General features: G+C 39.9%; 2 protein-coding genes and 1 long non-coding RNA gene across 3 annotated transcripts in view; 1 reads left to right on the forward strand and 2 right to left on the reverse strand.

The window, feature by feature from the left end:
* Nucleotides 1-7,184, reverse strand: part of LOC138042555 (UBX domain-containing protein 6-like) — a 12,726-nt gene extending 5,542 nt beyond the window's left edge. The window contains exons 1-6 of the mRNA XM_068888495.1: nt 6,862-7,184; nt 5,599-5,752; nt 4,381-4,460; nt 2,325-2,447; nt 1,191-1,288; nt 1-57 (exon numbers count right to left, since the gene is read on the reverse strand). The exon at nt 1-57 is cut by the window's left edge and continues 19 nt beyond it. Of these exons, the coding sequence (XP_068744596.1) occupies nt 1-57; nt 1,191-1,288; nt 2,325-2,447; nt 4,381-4,460; nt 5,599-5,752; nt 6,862-7,026 (677 nt within the window). The 5' untranslated portion in view covers nt 7,027-7,184. The remainder of the gene's footprint in view (nt 58-1,190; nt 1,289-2,324; nt 2,448-4,380; nt 4,461-5,598; nt 5,753-6,861) is intronic.
* Nucleotides 7,185-7,251: 67 nt separating this feature from the next.
* LOC138042556 (PIH1 domain-containing protein 2-like) lies at nt 7,252-11,526 on the forward strand. The gene is made up of 3 exons (XM_068888496.1): nt 7,252-7,447; nt 8,373-9,047; nt 10,726-11,526. The coding sequence occupies exons 1-3, from the start codon at nt 7,268-7,270 to the stop codon at nt 10,873-10,875; spliced, it is 1,005 nt and encodes a 334-aa protein (XP_068744597.1). The 5' UTR covers nt 7,252-7,267; the 3' UTR covers nt 10,876-11,526.
* LOC138042557 (uncharacterized) lies at nt 8,372-9,676 on the reverse strand. Its single transcript, XR_011131019.1, has 2 exons — nt 9,542-9,676; nt 8,372-8,609 (listed from the first exon to the last, which is right to left on the reverse strand). It is a non-coding gene; the product is annotated as an uncharacterized lncRNA (long non-coding RNA).

The following is an 11,526-nucleotide window of genomic DNA, read 5'->3' on the forward strand; positions in this document are numbered from 1 at the left end:
TTTTTTATTTTTTGAAATTTTTCTTCGTCTGGATTTTTGCAGATGTTGTCGAGGTATCTAAAAGAAAGGTTCCCCGAAAATTAAGCTTGGAGGTTAATAATCAGAGTAGAAATGGACACTAGAGCGGTTTTCAACTGACTGTCGTAAAAGAGATACCAAAGTAACAACTTCGAGCAATCATAGCAGATGCAAACAGCGCAATGAACTAATCCAAGCAATTCCATGTAACTTGCGCGGGGAAAATCACGCTTGAAAGTCGAGATTGGTTTTGGTTTTACTTCTTAGAGAGAGTTTCAATCGAGTGTCGTAAAACCAAAACCAAAGTAATTACTTTGAACAATCAAAAAGGACGGAGACAATCCAGTAAACCAATCAAAACTCGAAGTAATTACACGTAACCAACACAAAGCGCGGGAAAATGTGCACGCGCGAGCCACGATTGGTTTTGGTTTCACTTCTAATTGGTTGAAAAAGTGGCTCAAGAACTTTGAACCAATCACTGAGTGAAGTAATGCAAAACCAAAGCAATTCGTTAATTACTTCCGACACTCAATTGAAAACCGCTCTATTGGTTGATAAAATGGCGCGATATTTTGGAACCAATCACTAAGCGTAGCAATTGAAATCGCGTAATTACTTTTGACAGTCATTTGATGACGCTTTAGAGCGGTTTTCAAATGAGTGTCGTAAAACCAAAACCAAAGTAATTACTTTGGCCAATCAAGAAGGACGGAGACAATCCGTTAAACCAATCAAAACTCGAAGTAATTACACGTAGCCGACAAAAAGCGCGGGAAAATGTGCACGCGCGACCCACGATTGGTTTTGGTTTCATTTCTGATTGGTTGAAAAAATGGCGCGAGAACTTTGAACCAATCACTAAGTGAAGTAATCATAAACCAAAGCAATTCGCTAATTACTTTCGACACTCAATTGAAAACCGTTCTAACATAAAGCGAAATAAACCAATTCAAGTTCGTAGCAATTCCATGTGACTTGCTCAAAGCGCGGGAAAAATCGCGAGTGCAAGTCGCGATTGGTTTTAGTTTTCCTTCTCATTGGTTGATAAACTGGCGCGAGATTCTTTTCTTCGGGAATTAAAAAAGAAAAAAGCAAAAAGATGATCAATTTATCGTACAATACTTATACCTTGCATCAGTTGAACAAAACAATACTCACTTATTCCTTACCTACACAGTAAGTCGACACAAGCCTTCACCTTGTCCTTGTCTTTATTCAGAGAATAGATCATTGAACACGAGGTCGACAATGCCTCCTCAAGATAATGCTGCAAAAATACACCACGGTTGAGTACAGTTCATGTTCTTTTTGTTTTTTTAATTCATCTTATGGTATAGAAAGAGTTTCAATTGAGTGTCGTAAAACCAAAACCAAAGTAATTACTTTGGCCAATCAAAAAGGACGGAGACAATCCAGTAGACCAATCAAAACTAGAAGTAATTAAACGTAGCCGACACAAAGCGCGGGAAAATGTTCCCTTCTAACTGGTTGAAAAAATGGCGAGAGAACTTTGAACCAATCACTGAGTGGAGTAAATGCAAAACCAAAGCAATGCGCTAATTACTTTCGACACTCAATTGAAAACCGCTCTACTAAGCGCCAGAGCCTCTCTTCCAATTACCACTATACGTATTACTTTCTGTGGCCAACAATCTTAGGTTACTCAGCCTCATGACAAACTTTTTAGCTCTTTCCAGTGATTATAAAAGGACCCTCCTTTCTAAAAAAAAAAAAGATGGCTTATGAGCAGATGAAATCTCATAATGTTCAAAATCAAACTTGTTTGACTTTTTCAGAGAAAACTTTTGTATCAGGCAAAAAGTTTTTTTATCGCTAATTTTCACTTTTAAATTCCCCGGGTGCCGTGTTCCTGAATTATAATTCTCACTGACCCTGTTATGCTTGCCATATGGAGCATTTTTCCTGTTGTAATGAATGGACAATGTCAACTCTCTGGTCTGGTAATTAAGGTAAAAGGTAAAGTCACTTTATTTAATGTTGGTAGTTCTGTCAGCTCTGAGGCTCAGGTATCAAGGGAAACCGACAGTGTGCCCTTTACCCCTCACCCTCTGTTGATACTCCATTTTGGGGTATTTAAGGCTGTAGCCACAAAGATCAGAGGAAAGTCGAAACAGACACTGGCGTCACCAAGGATTGAATTGAGACCTCATGCTCCGAAAGCCGCACACTTTAAACTAACTTAGCTGCATCTGCTCCTAAATAAAGAGATGCACTTTTCAATGGTGACTTGGAGATACCTGGTTTAGGTGTTCAGGTTACTTTGAGGACAAAATTACCCATACCTTATCAAGGCATGCAGATAAGTGTTCATGTATTTCACTTTGTAAGACTGTGGCTGGACACAAGGGGCAACTGAAATACACTCCCTCATTAGCTAGAACTGTCGAACAGTCTACTTCTGTTGGCTGAAAAATTACAGAACAGAGTTTAATATAATTAGCAACACAATAAAAAGGTTGCATATTTATAGGTCAAGTGGACTTGTATTTCAGATCAGTTTCTGCCACTGAACAGAAGACAATGAGAACTCAAATGCTGTAAACAAATATTGATGTATTCACTATGCGAGGTATTAAAAGAACCGAGTCACCTTAAAAGGACCAAAGGATCTACTCCCCAGCGTTGTGGATGGCTAATGCTCAAGGAGCAGTTTACAGCTGAAATACTTTTCTAACTAATTCACACAAACAACAACAACAACAACCGAACAAACAAACTGGCCCTATTAGTCACTATTCCTTGCAGACCTACATGTAGGGGATGAATTGCAAAGGGCCAACTTCCTTGGTGTCTTAGGCAACTCTTAACTTTTATACCATCCATTAAAGTGGTACTATGATCAAAAAATCATTTCCTTTTTTTCTTCCGATTTTGAAAGCGTGTTTGCTTAACACCTAACTGGCAAAATTTTGAGCTTTGATTTTTATCCAAAGGCTGTTTATTTTGAGTGTAAGTTTTGGATTTCATTGTCCGCCATTAAACTGGCCGATTGAACCTCAGAGGGTTGGATCTAGAGAAAATGACGTCATTTACTCACTAGCTTAAAATTTCAGCGTGTAAACGCAATTTATTATATATGCAAAACAGGGGTTGAAAAGTCTGAAAGCCCGAAACTCTCATGCTGCATATTAATTAGGCCGCGTACACACGCATTGCATTCTTAAACTAGTGAGTGTTTGACGTCATTTTCTCCTCGACCCAGCTCTCCCAAGATTTTAAAGTTAGTAATGGCGGACCAATAAACAAGAAAATTCCAGCTAAAATAAACAGGTGTCTTTTTAAAATCAGAACTTAAAACTTGGGTCAGTTAGTGTTTAGTTAACATAGTTTTGAAATCCAAAGGAAAAACAAAACTTTTTTTTGGTCGTAGTACCACTTTAATGAGTACCGCACCACAGCAAGACATAAATAGCTGAAAGTCAATTAATGTGGAAATAGTTTGAGTGGATTAGAGCTTGTTAACCCATTGAGACCTGAACTGCCCTCCATTGACAAGTAAAATTGTCTGGCATTTGACAGAGTAAATCTACCTACATACATACATACATACATACATACATACATACATACATACATACATACTTAATTGGCCACTCCCCATAGGGGCTTTTCAGGGCCAACGAAACACAACGAAATGACGGAACAGAACGACAACTGTTAAGAATCCCAACCGGCCGGAGGCAAACCAGTTGGCTATTTACAAGTGCAGCTGGGAAGTTGAACCAGGGACAACCAGGATCAAATTGAACGAGTGGTCAGAGAGGGTCTTGAACCCGGGATCTCCGCATCTCAAGGCTAGCGCCCTAACCACTGGGCCACACTGCCTCCTGTATTAGGTCTCACTCCCAAGCGTCAACGGGTCAAACAGGGAAGAAAAGCAGAGTTTATGGTGTAATGTAAAGACTGACTGAAACTCAACCCAAATTCAAAAGTATAGGTGGGAGGCAAAGAGGATGGCCAATACATCAGCCAGACTTCCCAAGGCGTGCAGCACAGCATTCTCAAATGGTCACTTATCCAGGTGTTCACCCTTTGACTCCCAACCTGGCCTGAACCGGCCAGATGTAATATTTTACTCTGTCTAATGCCAAACAATTTTACCCCCCCCCCCCCCCTCCCCTGGGAGTCAATGGGTTAACCATGCCAGACAGAAGAGACAGGAACCAGGGATTTTCTTGGGGCCATTCTGACTGAATCAAAGCTTACTTCATTACATCTGGTCAGGCAAAACATCCCCCAGAATGTGTTCTGAGCTAATTCTGAAAAGTTCCACAGGGAGCTTAAATCAATTTCTAAAGACTCAATAAACTTGTATAATCTATAAAATAATACACTCACTTCAGCTGCAGCTGATGGAGGCACATTTTCCATCTCAGCTCCCTTCAGATAAACTCCTTCAGTAGACATCTCTTGTCGTACTAATGACAATAATTATAAAATAATTAGGATAGTACACACACTCTCATTGGTAAATAGCTGTGGTTAGATGAGAGTATGGAAACATGGCCATGACATCACACAAAGTTTGATTGGTTATGTCCTGTCAGTGCACATTTTGGTTGGCTGATAGGAAATATACAATGTAAGCGTGTATCAAGAAAATCTATTTCAATCAAGAAGTAAAAAAACCAGCATTTTCCTTTATTTGTCGAATTATCTTTGAGGGAATATTTTATAAAAGCAATAGAGGACTTTTTTTCCGTGTTTCCATAGCCTCATCTAAACACTCGGGAGAGTTGGGAGAATTCTCGAGAGTTATGCAACCCTCAACTGCTTCTCAGGTTTGCATAACTTTCTTTAGATGAGGCTAAGGAAAACCAGAAAATGTCCTCTATTGCTTAAATAGTGAACAAAGTAAGTCTAAATGAATACAGATATCGCTGCCAACTCGCCTTCAAAGTATGCCATGTGCTTGAAAGGTGTATTACTAGTGCTGAAGGCCAGAAACAGTTAGGATGTCATTCTTGAATTTCTTTGCTGGAAATGGTTTGTGGAATATCAACTGAATATATCATTGATACTTTCAATAGTCCAAAGCATATTGGAAAACACAATCAAAATTACATCACTATTTTTGCCTTCAGTGCAGTGCAAGTATTTAAACTTACAAGTTGCCACAAGTATGTACATGCAAGAAAGGTAGTTGTCTGTTGATATCTACTAAATGCAAGTTTGCCGTAATATGGGACTTATTTGCATAAGTCTAAACATGTCCGGCTTAACTATTTCTTGTCTATTGCCCCTGCAAAATTATCCCACCAGAAATTTCCATTTTATTATATAAACACCAATGAATTACCACATCAGCTTTCGCACGAAAACATGGTAACTTCACACATGAAGATAACATATTATCTTGAAAAGATTGTGCCTTTCGATACTAAAGTGAAATGATTTAGTATTTCACTGGTGTTTATACAATAAATAGAACATTAAATCATGGAGATACAAAATTTCTCTTCTCGTGTTCAAAAACATTTCACTCATTCGCTTTTTCAACACTCAAAGAGAAATTTTGTATCTCCGCATGGCCATGTAATATCCTCTATAAATCACCTTCTCTCTGCAGCTGCTCAAGGTTTAAGGCATTGCCAACATCTGAGCTCTGCGAAGATGATCCTGCTTGACCACTGTGTTTCCATGTGGCAGTTGCAGACTTTGGATGTTTTACAGTATTCTTTTCATGACTTGAAAATCTCTCCAAAGCAGCCTTATTTCCAAAAAAAGGAAAATTATTTACCCATTGACTCCTAGGAGGGAACTTAAATAGATTTAATACTCTGTCTAATGCCAGACGATTTTACTTGTCAATGGGGGCAGACCAGGGAAGTTGCAGTTCTAAAATAATTCTTAGTTAAATAATAGAGTATAATTTTCTTACCTTACTTGTATTATAATTTGTGATTTGTGAAGTTCTTCTTAGGGTAGAATCATTGAATACTTGCATGAATAATTTTTTACCACAATTGCTTGTAATCTTGCAATCTGATTGGCTAATTTGCTGTTGTCGCTAAGAGTCTAGACAATGCTACTCACGTCAAGTTCGCATAAATTTGTCACGCAATGTAATAGCCAATCAGGAACTGCGCCTCGTGAGTTCACAATATTTTGACCACTGTGATGATGAATATCGTTATCGATATTAGAGTACAGACAATGCCAAACAACTTTCAATTTGATAAATTTACATGCCCCGACTTCTGTCCCTCCATTAAAGAGTGTGACCCACTAGTTCCAGGCCTTGAACTTAAGGACGGTGCCTACTACTGTTACTGCGCATACGTTCTGCGCATCTCGAGATACCGGTACTCGGATTTCCTATCGGTGACGCTTAGTAATACACGGATATTTTTGAGCGGTTTAAAACTATCCGGAGAAATTAAAGTAGATCTTAGTAAGTACTCTTGGTATCCAAAAAGAACATTGGGGGTACCCATGCCTTATTGAGAGATAATATTATTCATGAATTATCTTTTAAAAATACGTGGTTACCCCCAATTTTCTTGTTAAGATCTACATTTCCGGCATAATCACACACCGGGGCAAAAATATCTTTAATTAGTTGGCACCGTCCTTAAAATTTTGGTAGCAAACTTGAAGAAAGAGCAAAAAGAAAATAATATTCAAGTTTAATACAATATATGAATAAAAAGGTATAAGAATAAAGATATTAGACCCAACACAATTGTTTGCAGTGTTTACAACCTATTTGTACCAACCCTACCCCCAAAAATAATTAACGTTCCCTTTAAAAAAACCTGATCCATTGGGGTTGGAGGAGGGGATCGATATGAATGAATGGCCCACCAATCCACACACCTGTCCAGCCCTTTGTGCATCTGAGCTTGGTACTGCTCTAGCAGCCGGTGTTTGTGGCGTGGAACCTTGTTGTGACGAAGTACTACTTCCTCCTTGTAAAGCGTGCCCTCCACCCGCCTTTTTGAATTTGTAATCCAATTTGACTTGCTCGAAGAACTTCTTCATTTTCTGTTAACTCCCGGACAGACTTTGCCTGACAGACATCCAAATAAATTGAATTCTAATAGACAAATAACTATTATTTTCTCAAAAGTAAGAAACAAATTCATATACACGCGTAACCCGTCTCAGTGTTTTGACTTAAACGGGCTCATCACAACCTCTCGCAGCGGTCGGACGCTACTAATCATGAGCAGCAGAGTTTCTTCATCACTTGTTATCAGGCTTCCGCGATTTATTAACCAAAATGGCGGCTGAGAAGGAATCGGAGATCTTATTAGGTCAAGCGGACAGTGTGTGGAAAATGCTTGACGATCTCGCAGAGTCGGACCCTGAGGCATACAAGCGATTTATTGACAAGACCTTAAAGGAAGGCTCTACTTTATTTAAGCCACCCGAACCATGTTTTTGCATCAGTACTGTTTTGGTAAGCTCATAATGTACCAGTCAAACTGAAGCTTCAACATCCCCCCCCCCCCGGGCATTTGAATTTTTGGAAAATTTTTGTTCAAATGCCCCCCTCCCGCTCGATCCGGAGTCCAGCGCGCTAACCGTTAAGTTTTACAACTTAGGAACGTTTAAATGCTGTTTTGTTTAGTTTCAACTTTGTTGTTTTCCTGCAAACTGCCATTTGGGAGCCGCCCAGTTCAAGTTCGCCTTATTGTTGGTTTTCACTTACATGATCAACAGCCATCATTTTCAATGAAAGCAAAAGAAAACGTTTCCATAATAACAGAGTTCAATTCCCGGAGGATTTGGTCGGGCAGCAACATGACCGTTATTTCTTTGTTTGGGGACACCAACATGGCGGCTGGGACGTCATGGGAAAATCGAAAATATTCTAGATCTATTAGAAGTGGGAAAAGTAGTAAAAATAGTACTCGTGTTGTTTCTGTTAAGAGCTTAAAAACCTCCTTTGGATATGGAAGAAAATCGAAATTGATCAGCTTTCAGATGGCCGGATATCTCAGTGGAAGCACAGTGTGCAATGCAGTTGCACCATCATAGCTTCGAGTCAGACCATTCAAGTCTGGTCTTTATAACGCTTCTTTGTAGCTTCTGAAGTTGCTTTATTAACTGTGATGATCCCTCACTTATATTTCCTATCCATAGTAGTTCTGGTAATGTGAGTTTCATCACTGGTGTGTTTGCGATGACATGTATGCTTTCTAAATTTTCGCATGAAAGGGAAGGTAAACATCATATCAATGATAAGCTTGGGCAATGTCTCGTAACAATGTTATTAAGGAGTAGGGTACCCAGTTCTCATTGTCTTGGTTTAAGGCCAATTCTTGGCCTGTATTGCACTTGATAATATTAATAATAATTTGCTATATCAACATTATCTTCAGCTTCCTTCAGTGGTGGTTACACATGAGCTGTTTGTCAACATCTGTAGCTGGGAGCAAATGCCTGCCCCAAAATCAGAAAATGACCCAATTCCAGTCATGGCTGGGGAACTTCAAGAGAAAGCAGAAGGAAAGCTGACATATTCAGTGGTTGACATTATAGTTAATCCAGTTGTCACCAAGGGTATTGCAAACAGCAAAGATCGAAGGAACCTTCTTGTTCATGTTGCTCTTGACTATCTAGAAAACACCAAGAAGATCCAACTCTCAAGAAAGTATAAAAACTCCAAAAAGGCATTTAAAGGTGATCCAAAAACACTAAGACAATACCTAAGGCATGAAAAGGAACATGGTATAACTCCTACTGATGGTGAAAAGCAAAGCCCCAAAGTTTCAGATAGTCCAGGGTCACTTTTGAAGCAACTCTCGTCAATTGCAGTGTCTGAAACTAAGCCTGAAGGAACCTCTGGGATCAAGTTGTTTGAGAACTCAGTTGACTTGCCAAAGAAAGCCCTTATCGAGGAAGTCTCATCGACAAATTTCACACCCCAGCCCACCACACCTAAATATGAGGTTTTAGTGAAGGATGCAGAGACTGCAAAGCCACGAAGGGTTATTGTTAGGATGGACTTGCCAAATGGAGTGTCATCATCAGAATGCCAATTGGATGCATGTGAGGTAAGGAGTGGACTACTGTGTGAGAGGTTAGCATAGATTTTAAATGCTGACAGAGTTGAACTATCAGTTAGGATATTGAATAAAATTAAATCTGCTAGTGGTTTTTAAAACTAGTGTATTACTTTTCCATTCTCCATGTACTGAAGAAACATCATGTAGAGTGTGTTATCCTTCCCATCTCTTCTGCTCCTACTTTGTATGTTGCACGAGGGTTCTTTATTTTTAATGGCTAGCTTTTGTCGCCTATACGGAACATATCTTTGAGTTACTTCTTCTGCCTTTGTCATAACAAAAAAAGCCCTTACCGAAAAAAAAATATATGGTACGTTCTCTCGGTGATAAGAGTTTAAAGGTTAGCTCTGAACGGTTACTGCCAGCATATGCTGCGCAAGTAAATGTTAAGTTTCATAATTACAAACCACTGGTATTGCATTTTGGCTCAAGAGGAATCAGAGAGTCGTTGTTTCTTAGAAAATCGCAAAACCTGGTCTTACCTTACGTGATGAGTGCACTGATGCAACATATGCAGGCGCATTGACATGTATTACGTCGCGAAACGCGATATTTAATCTCAGGGGTTTACGTAATATATCAAACACGAGAAGGAGTGTTTCATCGGATATCAAAACACCGAGAAGCGAGTTGAAAAACGAGGCCGAAGGCCGAGTTTTATAACCGATTTCGAGGTGGTTGGATATCTGATGAAACACTCTTTCGAGTGTTTGATATTGCTTCTCGAAGGAATCAGTATTTTAAGAGATATTTGGGATCAAAGTTGGCGAAATTTTATGCTAATTAAGACCACATATCAAAACTTCCTTCACGGTAGTGATTTCTTTTGTTTTTGGCTTATGAATTATTAATGAGTTTGAGAAGGTTGTTTCGCCGACGCCTTGGGTCAGTTCGCCAATGTGTAGAACTCAATTTGCAAACGTTAAAGTAGAGAGATGAACTGGATATTTGCCGTCAATCGTTACGAGAGAAATTACTCAGAATTTTCCGTCACTTTAAAAACAGGCGAAGCTGATTTCTGTTGCCCTTCATCGAGTTTCATAACTATGAGCCGATTTAGTCTTTCCTCTGGTAAAAAAAAAGCGCGTCTTTGAGCTCTAAAAACATGATTGAATTTATCGGAAATAACTTTCATTCCATCATTCCGTAAATAAAAGAGATTGCACTCTTCTACCGTCGGAAATTTTCTCTGTCATCGCTGGCAGGACGATATGAATGAAACATTTTGTCCGTTGGCTAATTGACTTCTTGACGTTGGCAAAATCACCCGAACGTTAGCGAAACGGATTGTCGGCGAAACAACCGGATATCCTCTCTGGTAATGCCTGACCTAGACTGCAAGACAGTCGTTTTTTTTGCGAACGCAAGCGACGCGGTAAATATTCAAACGAAACGTCTGGAGCGAGTGTAGAAACGGCGAGAGAGAATGGGGAGAGACGCCCTACGGGCGTGTGAGGCTCCCGCGCTTCACACGCGAGGATCACGCTTACGGCGCTTCGCGCCTTCCGAAAATGGAAGAAAACGACTGTTTTGCAGTCTATGCCCGACCGTGAACACAGAATTACATGACCTCGTGACCTACAATATTTTGCTGCTCGTTTGGAATAATGGAAGTCCCCAACCGTAACGGTTTTAGCCATAACTTTCTTTGTATCCTCCTTTCCAGAATGAATTGTCCTTAAACGTTCCTGGGAAGTGTAAACTTCGTATTAAGCTACCAGAAAAAGTTGATCCAGACCTGACGGAGGCAACGTTTAATACCACAACATACAGGATGATTGTGAAATTACCCATTCAGCTGTCCACGAAGCAATAAGAGTGTCACAGCAAATAGTTAAACATGGTTCAAAGAAGGTCTAGATCGGTGGCGTTCACAAGAAGCGCGTACCGAACTAAACTGAGCGGTTTTAGACCGCGCGGGGCGGTTTTAAAGCACCGGCTGAACGTTCTCAGTTCCCAATCCTCTTTCCCCTTTCGAACGCCCGCAAGGCTTTTGCTTAACAAAGATAGCCCCGCTTGAAAACTTGGAGGACTGAGAGGACAGCGGAAATACAGAAGGAAAATGGCTGTCTGGAAAGAAATCTCCAACTTTTCATCTGGACGCCTTTTCAAAATCGTTATATTAAACGAGCATGATCTGTTGGCGACACGAGGAAATTTTCTAATTTCCATCCGTGCATACGGCAAGAGCTACTGAAACTTAAATTGACCAATCAGAATTCGGCGAGCGGGAAAAACTGTGCTATCCGACGTCACGTCAATTGTTCGCAATTAAAAGGCCAGAAAACCATGTTTAAAAGGTTTTGTGGCAACTTTTTTTGTCAACAAACTTTGTCGCCGAAACTGGGTTGCGCGAGCGGCGGTTAGAACGTCAGCTGTTGTGCTTAGGCTGTTATTTGTGCTTTTTCTAACTATTTTGAGAAGTATTCAGTATGATATTTTCAAGTGTAAGAAGATGTCAAAACTG

This window comes from Montipora capricornis, chromosome 3, assembly GCF_036669925.1.
Source record: "Montipora capricornis isolate CH-2021 chromosome 3, ASM3666992v2, whole genome shotgun sequence".
In the NCBI taxonomy this organism is placed as follows: Eukaryota; Metazoa; Cnidaria; class Anthozoa; order Scleractinia; family Acroporidae; genus Montipora; species Montipora capricornis.